The 14,074-nt window shown below is 34.2% G+C and overlaps 1 protein-coding gene across 1 annotated transcript in view; it reads right to left on the bottom strand.

The window, feature by feature from the left end:
* LOC107613304 (CTP synthase) overlaps positions 10,172-14,074 on the bottom strand; it is a gene marked incomplete in the record, with an annotated part of 6,442 nt that continues 2,539 nt past the window's right edge. Inside the window, 15 exon segments of the mRNA XM_021109666.1 lie at positions 10,172-10,877; positions 11,430-11,523; positions 11,620-11,700; positions 11,775-11,823; positions 12,059-12,144; positions 12,229-12,456; positions 12,569-12,607; positions 12,698-12,787; positions 12,963-13,025; positions 13,137-13,206; positions 13,360-13,406; positions 13,498-13,560; positions 13,642-13,692; positions 13,771-13,854; positions 14,015-14,074. Coding sequence (XP_020965325.1) covers positions 10,669-10,877; positions 11,430-11,523; positions 11,620-11,700; positions 11,775-11,823; positions 12,059-12,144; positions 12,229-12,456; positions 12,569-12,607; positions 12,698-12,787; positions 12,963-13,025; positions 13,137-13,206; positions 13,360-13,406; positions 13,498-13,560; positions 13,642-13,692; positions 13,771-13,854; positions 14,015-14,074 — 1,314 coding nt within the window.

Here is a 14,074-nt window from a genome sequence, read left to right as displayed (position 1 = left end):
GTGAGACATGAGCTCGGGATCTATCCCAGGCATGTCGGAGGCCTTCCAGGCGAAGAGATCGGAGTTATCTCTTAGGAGCCTAGTCAACCCTTGTCTTAGGGTTTCCCCTAGGTTGGCTCCTATGTGAGTGTTTTTTCCTTCCTCTTCGCCGACCTGAATTTCCTCAGTTTTTCCCCCGGGCTGTGGTCGTAGCTCTTCTTTAACCCTTGCTCCCCCGAGTTCTATTGTGTGGACTTCTCTGCCTTTTCCTCTCAGGTTTAGGCTTTCATTGTAGCACTTCCTTGCCAGCTTCTGATCTCCCCTCACCGTTGCTATTCCTGACGAGGTTGGGAACTTCATGCAGAGGTGGGGCGTCGATACCACCGCTCCGAGTCGATTAAGGGTAGCCCTGCCGATTAAAGCATTATAAGCCGACCCCACGTCGATGACTATGAAGTCTATACTCAGAGTCTTTGATTTTTCCCCCTTTCCAAAGGTGGTGTGGAGGGGTACAAATCCTAGTGGCTTTATCGGCGTGTCACCTAATCCGTATAAGGTGTCGGGGTAGGCTCTTAACTCTTTCTCATCTAAACCTAGCTTGTCGAAAGCGGGCTTAAAGAGGATGTCTGCCGAGCTTCCTTGGTCTACTAGGGTTCTGTGTAGATGGGCATTTGCCAGGATCATAGTAATTACCACTGGGTCATCGTGCCCAGGGATTACTCCTCGCCCGTCTTCCTTTGTGAATGAAATGGTCGGAAGATCGGGGGACCCCTCTTCGACCTGGTAGACTCTCTTGAGATGTCTTTTTCGGGAGGATTTTGTGAGTCCCCCTCCCGCAAATCCTCCTGAGATCATATGGATATGTCTCTCCGGAGTTTGTGGTGGTGGATCTCTTCTATCCGCATCTTCTCGTTTTCTTTTTCCATGACCGTCCGACCTTTCTATGAGATATCTGTCAAGCCGACCTTCTCTGGATAGCTTTTCTATCACATTTTTAAGGTCGTAACAGTCGTTTGTGGAGTGTCCATATATCTTATGGTACTCGCAGTAATCACTGCGGCTCCCCCCTTTTTTATTCTTGATGGGTCTGGGGGGAGGCAGCCTTTCAGTATTGCAAATTTCTCTGTATACGTCCACTACAGGAATTTTCAATGGAGTATAAGAGTGATATTTTCTTGGCCTATCAAGGCCGAGCTCTTCCTTCTTCTTCGCTTCCCTCTCCCTTTCTTTCGTTGAGGGAGGGGGCCCGATTCGCAAACTCGGGTCTCTTAGCCTAGCGTTTTCTTCCATATTGATGTACTTTTCAGCTCTTTCCTGTACATCATTTAAAGAGGCGGGGTGTCTTTTTGATATGGACTGCGAGAAGGGACCTTCTCTAAGACCATTGACTAGCCCCATGATGACCGCTTCGGTGGGCAGGTCTTGAATCTCCAAACATGCTTTGTTGAATCTTTCCATATAGGCCCGTAAGGACTCCCCGACCTCCTGTTTTATTCCCAGGAGGCTTGGTGCATGTTTTACTTTGTCCTTCTGGATGGAGAACCTCATCAAGAATTTTCTTGAGAGGTCTTCAAAATTGGTAATTGACCTCGGAGGGAGACTGTCGAACCACTTCATCGCTGCTTTGGACAAGGTTGTCGGGAAAGCTTTGCATCGCGTAGCGTCTGAAGCGTCGGTTAGATACATCCGACTTTTAAAGTTGCTCAGATGATGCTTTGGATCGGTGGTTCCATCGTAGAGGTCCATATCGGGGCTTCTAAAGTTTCTCGGAACTTTCGCCCTCATTATGTCCTCGCTAAACGGATCTTTCTCCCCTAAGGGAGAATCTTCTCTATCGCCTTGGGAATTCCGACCCTTGAGGGAGGATTCTAACTTTAAGAGTTTTCTTTCTAACTCTTTTCGTCGCTCCATCTCCTCTTTTAGGTTCTTTTCAGCTTCCCTCTGTCGTTCCCGCTCCTGCTCTAGCTGCTCGAGGCGGCTATGAATTAGCCCCATAAGCTCACTAGCGAGAGGGGGTCCTTCTTTTTCTGACTCGCGCCCCTCCGAGGAGTTTGCCTTCGGATTTTTGATTCCGGAAGTACCTTCCTTATTTTGATCATTAGTTTCCTGGTGGAGGTTCTGATCTGCTTTATTGTTTCCGGTGTTCAAATTCTCTTGATCAGAATCTGTCTCCACATGACCTTCTTCAGGGGATCTTTCCGCCATCACTGGTCAATCTCTCGGGTCCCCGGCAACGGCGCCAATGTTACGGTGGGTAACCGGAGATTAATGGGCCGGATGACATTGGTTGGCCCAAACGTATGAAGGAGGTGGCTTTCGAGTGGACCTGGTACTCGGTGTTCCTCCGTCCGACTTGTTCGTGAGAGAGAATGGGGGGTGGTACCTGCAATGACACTCCAATGCCTAAGTTAGCAAGAGTGTGAGCAAGTTGAGAATGTATTGGGACTTAGTGATACCTGAGGGATGTCAGGGTATTTATAGTGGTGAACCAATAACCACCGCTGAAGTAGTGCCACCTTTTTAGGTGGATAACCGTTCCCATATCTTAGGGAGGTTAAGATATGGCTCTATGAAGCGGTTAGAGAGTTTCTAGGGGCGGTTACTCATTCGAATGAGTGTTATCTGCCAGCTAACCCTCGTATCCGACTTCTTTGGAGTAGGTCGTGTTCAGTACCGACTTCTGGGGATGAAGGCCGGTACTGGGGGAGGGCCAACCCCTTTGGGTTGGGCTTCTTTGCTTGGATCCTGGGTCCTATTTATTGGGTCAGGGTATGAACAATTATTTTATTAAAAATTAATTTTTTTGGGAATCAAAATAGCAGATCACTCCACATATATATAGTTAGAGCAAAAGAATAATATAATGTAAATACAATAAGAGTAAAGGATATATACAATGATAACTGAATATTTTGTTCTCATGAAAAATTTGATTATTCTACTACGAAATATATATTGAAAATCTTAATAATTTATTACCCTATTGAAAAAATATCTAAAACACGTTAAATGTATGCAAATAAAATGTGGCTCATTTCTTGTACTCTTAAAGCATTTTGTATTTCTAATTATCATGGTGGTTAAGTCTAACATCTTATGTTAAAATTTCTAAATAGAATAAATACAAGACATGTAAAGGGAAAAAAATTTATCCACATAATCCTGTTATGTATTAATTGGTAGTTTTTCACCATTAATTTAAAAAAGAAATAGCTAATATCGGATATGCCATTCGCTAATTTCATTATTGATTAAAAGAGAAGAAAGAAGATCAAGTATAAAATCCTTACAAAAACTATCTAATAAGTGAAATTTTACACGAAATTATATTACTCAGTCAGTCTCCAAATATTATCCTAATGTATACTCTTTTCTTATACTTTATCAAGAAAGTATTTAGTAAATTAAAGCTTATAGTTATAGTGCGAAAGTTAGTGCACTCGAGGTAAAGTAGAGAGTGTAGCACTCTTTAAAAGTTAACCTACTATCAAAAGTGATTAGGTAAATTAAATTTATTTATTATTGTTTTCTTTTTTTTTGTCATGGCTGAATAAACAAACCGACACTAACAAAAAAAATTAATTCGCTCGTTTAACACAGGACTATCTTTACACCAGAAAAGTACTCATAAAAATTTGATTGAATTCTTCTGTTACTCTGTTATTGTTGATGTGATGTCTTTAAGCATTTTCACTGTTTTGTTTGCTAGCAGGTGGCCACAGATTTTGACGCTCTTAAACCCACCACATTCCACCTCTACCATAAATGGACCTTCAAAGCCCGAAAAATTGCTACCATAGAAAAGGAAGACGCTGTCTGTCGCGCTGCTGGTTGGCTAACTCCAAACGCAAAACTGATTCTGTGGAAGAACCCGATCCCCATGAAGGCGCCATGATTCTCAGACGACTACGCGCAGTCAAAGCACAAAATACATTACAGTTACAATAAGTCCATTATCTTTTATTTCAAATTATCCTCAACGTGTACGTAATAGAATGAAAAATTAAAATACAACTATATTTAAATAATTATTTGTATTATTTTTTATTAATTTATTCAAAAAATAATTAAATTTTGAAGCTAATTGGATTTTATTTCACATAAAACAAAATTTTTTATCATTGTATTTATATTTAATATTATAATTTTATTTCACACAAAACAAAATTTATTTAAATTTTAATATTATATACATAATATATATTTAATATTATTTTTTTTAAGATTCTAATATATCTTTTTTTCTAGATTTAGTACATGAATTTTCAACTTATTTTTTATGTATTATTTATTTTAATTCTAAAGTCCAATAACTTTTTTTTTTTGTACAGACATGTTTTTAATATTTATATACTATTTTTTTATTTTGAACTTCAACCCAATATCTGAGACTTACAAAAAAAATTTAAAACTTGTAAAGAAATGATTAACCTGATTAGCAGGTTACCTTTTTAAATCCAGACCATTCAAATAAAAATTTAATAAATAAAGAGTTTAGATTTAACGAATTCACAAGGTGTGCAGCACTCCATACTTAGCAAAGAGCGTTTAAGGATGAGCCTAGTTATAGAAACGAAACAGTATTTTCTATATCCAGCAATTAGAAATTTTTATCCGTTTATCAATTTTTTTAGAATTCTCTGCAACCAAATAATGTTTCGGAGAAAATACAAGTTGCTATAAATGGGATCCAATTCAACCATTTTCTTGAGACAAGGTGGCCTTGGAATATGTGTATTCTATTTGTGCTGTGCAAATGGAGAACCTTGTTCCCTATGGAGGGAGCCGAACATCTAAACTATCATCCTATGTTTTATTGAGGATGAAAGTTCGGATGTCTAGGAATGTCTTATATATGCCTATTGTTAAAGATTTTTAATTCTGTTGTATTTATTGTGTGACTATTAGATTTTAGCTACTGTTTTATTATTTATTGGATCGAATGACTAACTATTTAATTAGACGTATACTACTTATTTAGTTATGCTATTTTTGACTTTTAATCTGTCTCTCGCAGTTCTGGACTGGTTACATTTTTTTCTCTTGATGACAAAAAGAGGAATAATGATGGGAACAGTGATGTTTGATATATCTTGATGATCAATGATTCTGATGATTTGATGATTAAATTGTTTTAATGGTTATGGGGATTCGATGATTAAATTGTTCTAATGTTGAGAACATATGCTGATTTCATGTCTTAATGAATAATTATTTTGAATTTTAGCTAATTATTTTGCTGAGTTGCTCATGTTTAATAATTTCTTATTTGTGATGATGCTAAAACTCTGATAGTATGCAATTGTGATATATGAGTTGTTTGTTGAAAAGTTCACATTAAGGGAGAATATCTTTTATTAAAAAAAAAAAGAACTGATCACATTTGAAATGGTATCATTAAAGGAAAGTCTCTAATTTGAATTTTGTAATTTATTCTCTTAATTTTCATTTTAATTATGTTTGTCATTAAAGGAGAGATTATTGAGTTTAATAAATAATGACAATATTTGATGATGACAAACATATTGGTAGTTGGGTTAAAAGTTCAATTGGGGTTTTTTTTTTTTTTTTGGTCGATGGATTGGACAACCTCCAATTCTAAGTTACACACTCACACACACCACACTCACATACACATAATATCCCTTTTTTATCAAGTTTATATTACATGAAGCTTAAACCTAAGATTTTTTGATAAAAAAGAGGGACATATTCCACTTGAATTAAGATTCATTGGGAATTGGAGTTTGATTCTTGTATTAGTGTTGCAGGCCCCATAATATAGTGCAGCCCAATAAATTGCAAATTGGACAACAATTTGGCAAGTAGATCATCTAGCCAATTCAGCCCAATGCCCTCATAAAAAGAAGAGCATAAAATTGACGGTGAAACTTAGTCAATTCGGATAATGTACCCAAAAAAAAAGTTTTTTTTTTCTTATCAAGAGACAAAGTAGAAGAAAGGAAAGTTAATCAATGAGGTTATGTCAAATCAAAATCTACAAAAATAAGTTACGCAAAATAAGAGAATAAAGGTATGAAATTTTCATTAACATGCAAATTAATTATTTGCTAATTTTTTTTTTCTACACAACCATTTCAGACAATATAAAAAAAGTGGTAACTATCTTGTTCTGCTGTGAATTAATGATTAATAATGAAATTTAAAGGCAAAGTATAAGATTAAGAGTTTGAATTTGACAAATTCATTAAGGAAGCAAACTGTTGTTGTTCGTTTTTCTGATGTTGTGATTAATTTTGATATCAAATTTCTGATTTTTTGGTATGAGAAAAGAAAAGGAAAGGGAAATTTCAGTTGGTTCAAGATTCAAGGAGCTGTCTTTTAAAGAAGCCCTAGGTGTGGAAATAGATCTCAGTATAAAAAGAAAAATCACTTTATATTGCAATCAAGAAGAGATAACGCGAAAGCAAAATTGAGAGAAACCTCACAAATCAAGTTTGAAGTCTTGGAAGCATTGCACCTATACTAAATGGAGTATTCTGCCAAAATGAATAACTACAGTTGAGAGTTTAAAATCTGGGTTCAACATATAGAATTTGAGTTGTTCAACATCAATTCCTTCATAGTCTATCATTGATTATTCTACTTGTATGTTGTATTTTTTTTTTAGTGATAAAAGACATTCATGTAAAGCATTAAAAAAAAGTCACTGAGAGAAAAGGTAAAGAGAGAAATTTTGAGAGAAAAGCCAAGAATTATTTCTCGTCTCTTTTGATTGTATTTCTATTTTGTATCTTGTATCTGAGATGTATCTCTTATAAGTTGGGTAAGTACTTAGTGTATTGATAATCTAGGAAGTTGTCTGTAGCCAAGTCAAATTTATGTTGAAGATTGATTTATCCCTAATAAGATTAGGTTAAATCATTGAGAATTGGCGTATGTAATACTTAAAAAGATAGTAAAAATTCTACCACTGTTGTGGTGGAGACTGGATATAGGTTGCATTGCACAAGACAACTGAACCAGAATACATGGCTGTGTCATATTTTTCTTCCATGTTCTGATTCTGTTTTAATTTTCACAATTTATGAAACAAAATAAAATTGTCTCCAGCATAATCATTCTTGCAGCCTAAACAGAAGCAAAATTTCATTTTCTGATTTAAAAACTTATTATTTAAAATTAAAAAAGGCAATAAATTCAACTTTTCATAATTATATTTGTTATTATTATATTTTTTTTTAAATTTTTTAAATGAAAAAAATGAGAATAAATTAAATTTTTATAATTTATTTTAATTTATCACCAAATAAAATATAAAAATTTTAATTTTTATATCTCTATTTTTTGTATCTTGTTTTCAATATCTTGTCTTATCATATTCTTAGAACCAAACACAAGCTAAATGACAAGTGTATAACTAAAGTTTTCCGAAAACGTTAAGAATAAAAAAGTTTTACTCTACTGTCATAAATAACAATAGAACAGTCCAATGAATATAGAAGTGAATATACACAAGCTCACCTTTGCATGTAGCAAAAGGAGGCTAAAATATCATCACTTTCTATAGATTATATATAATCTCATAAACAACAATGAATGACCTCTCCTCGTTAGATAAAATTACAATGTCATTTTTCATCTTCTTTTTATTTAGAAAGCAAACATTTTTGTTTTTATATTTTGTCTCATTCAATCTAATTTATCTCTCAGCAAATAAGATGAGTTCAGCTATATAGCTCAAATAATATTGTTGCAGCCTATTATATTTTGCGTTTACAATAAAATTGTTCACAAATAAATCTCATTTGATCTTCTCATAAGAATTCTTTTTAAGTCTTTCTATATATTTTATTATTGACTACATTCTTTAATGAATGCCTACTTATTCTTCTTTTAACGTAACCAAACAACAAACCTACCCCAGATTTCATCATCTCTACAATAATAGATACTACTCCAATTTTATCTTAAATCGTCGTTTCTTATTTTGTTCATACGTATATGCTCTTTCATTCATTTAAGCATCTTCAGTTTAGTCCCACTAAATTAATGTTCATATTCACTCTTTATGTGTAACACTTCATTCCATACAATCAGGAACAGAACTAGAGTTTTTCCGTGGAGAGGCCAACATAAAATATATAATTTGAGAAGAGAAAAAAAAAAGAAATAAATTAGAAGGCTAAACCGTAAAATAATTAACTTGTTGTATAAAAATTATGAAGTTTTGGGAGGCCATTGCTCCCTTTTCCTAGTACCAGGCTTCGTCTTTGCATACAATATAGTTAGTCTAATGGTATAGTAGAATAAAATTTGCTCTTAAATTTAAAAAAAAAAAAAATTTGTCACATATGAATACAAAACAGTCATTTTTATCAATTCATTGGGATTCTATGGTTTGCATCATCCTTTATTTTTTTTTATTTGCATGAATAATACAACCAAGATATTTAAATAATTTTACTTGTTTTATGATATTTTCTCAAATTTTCACTTGTACTGGTGTTTTTTGTTCCAGTGATGAAGTTACATTTGAGATACTTCGTCTTAGTGTGACTGATGCGCAAAACATATGCTTCCAAATCTCATCTCAAATCTAGCTTTTCATTTAAATTTTCTCACAGTTCTTCCACGAGGATGATATCATCAACAAAACCATACATCATGGTACAGATTTTTTGAATGTACTCGGTAAGCACTTTTAAAACTAGTGTGAAAAGATATGAATTTAAAAATATCCGTGATGTAATCATATATCAATAAAAAATTCCTCTTTTGCACCATCTTAAGTTCTCAAGCTAGTTATAATTTAATTGTACATGTTCTTTAGTTGCATCAATATATATACAATCCTTACTTCTTTCTTCTCCAAAACCATCCACAGAGTCTTTCTTGAGACTTCGTCGTATGTCTTTTCTAAGTTAATAATTACCATGTGTAGTTCACTCTTATTAGTCTGGTGCCTCTCTATCTTTCTCATAATAAGTATACAGCCTTTATGATAGACTTACCAGATATTAAACCAAATTGGTCTTCCAAAACCTAAGTCTCTTACCTCAACCTTCATATTATCACCTTCTCTCATAAGTGCATGGGATGATTCAATAGTTTGATTCATTTGTAAATAGTAACCAAGAAACTATTCTCTCGTTTATTTAGCATATTCTTAGACTTTAAAATTTCATTAAAAAAGTTGATAAGTCAACATACACCTCTTCTTAAATCTTTTCAAACTTTAATTAAAAAAAATGTTCATTTTTTTGTTTACTACGACTTCTTAGGTGAATATAGGGAGATTGTGCCATTTGAATTATAACTCGTTGGTATAAAAAAAAATGTTCATTAATAGTTTGACAACCCAATTCTCAACAGGTAGGGTTGCCTGCAGAGTAAATTGAACTGCAGGTAAAGTTGAGTTTAAATGTTGCACCAAACTTATCAAACCAATCCAAAGTCTTAATATTATAATATGCATGTTTATATATATATGATGATGGAGAAGGGAATCGAACCAAAGCCTTTCCTTATAAAAAAAAGCATTTTATGCCGCCAATTTGGCATTTAATTTGCTAGTAACATAAATTTTGAATTTTAGATTAACTTAATAATGATTGTGTGATGTCTAATTGTAATATGGAATTAATTTTGTAATTTTTATATTATTAGTATATTTATAGCCTAAATATTTGTTTATTGAAAATAAATTCGTTTTTTTGCATATAAGGTCGAGTGAAATGGTCTAATATGCAAGTAGGATTTGGGTTAAGAAATCATAGACCTGTAGATAGAATGTAATAAGATTTTGGAGAATAGAGTTTAAATTCACATGATTATGAAAAATGAAAACAAAAAAATTCCATATAACTCAAATTATCTCTTCCTTAAATTCATCATTTCTTTCTTAATGCACTTGATCATAATTAATCGCTTATCATTCTCTTATCATTCTTTCCCTCTAATTTATGTACAATGCATTTTTCTTCTCGAGATAATTGCAAAATAAGTAATAAGGAATTTAATCTTATCCATTATCAAAATCAGAGTTTTTCACAAGACATCAAATCATATATTAACGTTTCAATTTCGACAAAAAAAATAACTTTCGCATTACCAATTAAACAATGTATACTCTCTCCTCATATCTTGAATAAATAGCTTCAGGAAGGAGAATTGGAAGGGTTGGTCTAAAAACTTTCGACAGATAAAAAAATCTAAATTCCGGAGAAAAACTAAATTCAACTTCAATGTGCATAACATAAAAGAGTTTTACATTATGGCCACGCAGAAGAAAACAAAATTATAAAAAAAAAAAAAAAAAAAAAAAAAGAGAACACGAGAAAAGAAGAACAAAAGCCTGTATACTAAAGAAGAAATTTCCTAAAATGCCACTGGAAAAAGCCACCAAAGCCCAAATATTTGGCATGATCAAAGTGAGTGGAGTGTAATAGAACTAGTCTTTGGCCAATGTTTCTAACCAACAAGAACCTGAAAATCAAATTAAATCAATGGTGGCTCCAAATGCCACACCATAAACACAATGTAGAAGAAACTAGGGAAGAAACATGAAGAAATTGCTGTTAGACTCAAAACTTGTTTCATTCTGGAGATCTATCCAACTCACTAACTGTACAGGGAAAAACCGAGGACAACACGATATGACGATGATGCCCTTGGAGAGAATTATACCAGGACTTTTGGTACTGTCACCAACACACTGATGACCGACTAACAACTACCGTCGACACATACACCGTTGCCCTTGGCATATAGGTTTAAGGTGCCATTGGATGCAATGAAGCCGTTACCGTTTGGGTGAGATTTTAGTATCGACGAGTGTCCGTTCACTCCACTATATATTCCACTAGTTAACTTGGCATGGCCATTGCTTGGTAGTAGTATTGCTTTCTTTTGTTCACAAGCTGCTGCTATTAATCCTGTTTTGACAAATAAGGCATTCATATGATATATCATATTAACTAATATGGTTTATTGCGCATTGCATCAAAAGTATGATGATCATAGAAAGAACTCGAGGAGACTTTCAAGCTGTTACATAATTATGCATCATAGACTAAAGTCTACCACATGCAAGGATGTAAAAGAATTAACTGATTTTTTTAAATTATTTTCATTAAAATAGTCATAAGATAGCACAGGCTAGATACTTTGAATCAAATAATAGCAGCATTACTCGATGTGATTTATATTGCATTAGTTATCACATGATTAGAAGCGAGTAATATAAGCAACAACAAATGAGAGAAAAAGGGGTTTTAATTCTTTAACCATGACCATAGCTTGGGTTCATTATTAGTTAAATAGAACAGCAAGAGATTTTGACCAGAGAATGAAAGATGATTATCAATGTTTTCTTTAGAATTGGAAGGAAAATTTTACCAACCAGGACATAAACCTTTTAAATAAGCATGGATGGAACAACCGGCTCATGTACGAAAAAGGCGCTAAAGGACTCTAGAGATTAATACCTGAGAAGACAGGAGAAGGTTTCCCTGGTCTGGATTTGAATTCTGGGTGAAACTGTACGCCAATGAAATACGGATGGCTAGGCAGTTCTACTATCTGCACTCGTGTACGTAATTAACAGATTGTATTGTTAAACATTGTTTGATAATCTTAACATCCACGCTATTAACAACTTCGTATGTAAGAACACACCTCCATGCGCTTCCCACTTTCATCTTTGCCTACAAAAGATAGACCAGCATTCTCCAGCTGTGATATCATGTCAGGATTAACCTATACAGAGTTGCGATAAGAGTTAGCATATAAAATTGTACACACACAAATTCTTTGCCTTCAAACTAATTTACCTCGTATCTATGGCGATGTCGCTCATCGATGTACTTTACATGACCATACCTATGAAGAAAATTCCAAATTTTAGTATCTTAGATATGTAAAAGCAATGTAAAATGAATATCCCAAAGTTACTACTATCTTGAGTTAACCTTTAATTATTTATGTAACAATGAATAACAAAGGAATTCAGTGAAACAAATGACAAGTACAGCAGAATAACAATGGGTGTATAAATCTTATTAAGAAGGAAATGGAATGTGTTTATGCAAACGCAAGATCTGTTCTCGGTTCTTACAACTTTGCAGATTTGCAATCAGCAACTTCAAAGAAGGTCCTCCTTGAACCAAGACGCATGGTTCCTCCCATGTGAGTCTTTGAACCCTATCAATAAAAGACAACGGTTTAACTAGGTCGTCAAAACCAACATTCTCCGACTCAAGCTGTATTGTAAATAGTAAAACATACTTCAGGCATGAATATGACGGCAGGGTTCTTGGCCTCGGGATCAAATTCTGTGCTGGTAGCATCATGCAGACCCAGAACGGATCGTGCATACTCTATCACAGCAATTTGCATACCCAAGCAAATGCCCAAATACGGAACATTATTTTCTCGAGCATATTTAGCAGCAAGAATTTTCCCTTGCACTCCTCTATCCCCAAAACCTCCTGGAACTAGAACCCCATGAGCACCCTGCAAAGGAATTCGATTTAGGTAACAGGAAAATGGTCTAATTTTAATGCATTATAATAGGAATTTGGGAAACTGAACAAAGGAATTTAGTCCACAGTTCAAATGGTCAAACCTTCAGAAGCGTCCAAGCAGCTTTGTATGCCTCGGGATCCTAAAATATTACATAATCATTAGAGGTTTGGCATAAATTGAAAATAAGACGTGCTTACATACGCAATACAGCAGAATGCCAAGTATTCACCTCTTTAGAAGTAACATCTTCAAGATCACCAGCGGGAACCCAGTCAACAAGAAGTTTACGATTGCGAGCAACAGCAGCATGTAAAAGAGCCTGAAAGAAAACCATGTAAACAAGCTTGTCACATATTGGAGTTCGTTATATTTAGACCAGAAAGTTCAACTTGAACTCCAAACAACTCGAGGTCCTAAAGGTGCGTGTCAAATACAAAGCAGAAATAAATATAAATAATCGTGTACAAATTATCTTAAATTTGTGGACAAGATACCTTCAGAACAGAAAGATATGCATCTGAAAGGCCTGTGTATTTTCCCACCATCGCAATTCTAACCTGCAACATGCATAATACTTGTAAGCTCAAGAATTAACACACGACTATCTATTCATAATTTCATACAAAGTACGATGCAATCTAATTAGATTTTAGATATTTGAGACCCACAGTTTCATGACATTTGTCATAAGCTTTTGTCCTCGTAGTCCATTCCTTCAAATTAGGCTCTTTAGCAACACTGCAAATGACAAAGCCACACATATTTAGCCACTGCTGCAGCAGAAGTAACAATACAATCTCCAAAGTCCAAACATCAGAATTATAAAATTTGTTTTTCTTTGGGAAAGGAAGAGGTTTATAGAACGTAAAAGACTGAGTTTATTAAACAAACCCCAGCAGGTTTAATGCTTTCAGGATCGCCTCATGCGCCTTCTGATCCTATTTATTACAGAAAATAAATTCAAAGGAAAAATTCAGGTTCCTGCATAAACCAAAGAACTAAACAGAAAATAACGTTAGAATTACTTACTTTCAATAGCAAGGGTATGTGCCAAATATTCGGAACATCATGGAGATTAACAATGTTTGACATCTGCATACGGAAAAAGTTTTCTCAGTATAAGTTCTTTTGTGATAACCAAAAATCAAAATATCAAATTTAATATCCTATTACCGGCACATGACAAAATTGAGCAAGCTTTGCCTTAACGTTGTCATCAAGAATCTGCAGTAAAGAAGAGAACAATGATCAGATGAAGCCAACAGGACAAGAAGAAAAGACAAAAAAGGACAGAAGACACACCTTTGTACTTCGACAAGCAAGAAGATTAGGAGTCAAACCTAATCCTCTAAGTTGACGAACACTGTGCTGAGTTGGCTTTGTTTTCTGTAAATTAAAACCATCAGTTTTAAGTCTATATCATAGTCAAAAACAATAAACGGAGAAATTTAAAATTTCAATTGGATACTTGCTATTTTTTATTTCTCACTTATATCTAGTAAGTGAACATAGAAGTTGCATTGATGTCATTTTGTTTGTAGTATACCTGTTCGCCAACAACATTGAGAACAGGAACCAAGCTGACATGAACGAGACAGAAGTTGCC

The sequence above is a fragment of the Arachis ipaensis genome, chromosome B08, assembly GCF_000816755.2.
Source record: "Arachis ipaensis cultivar K30076 chromosome B08, Araip1.1, whole genome shotgun sequence".
In the NCBI taxonomy this organism is placed as follows: domain Eukaryota; kingdom Viridiplantae; phylum Streptophyta; class Magnoliopsida; order Fabales; family Fabaceae; genus Arachis; species Arachis ipaensis.
The sequence above is the reverse complement of the archived record's forward strand: the minus strand, read 5'-3'. Positions and strand labels throughout refer to the sequence as shown.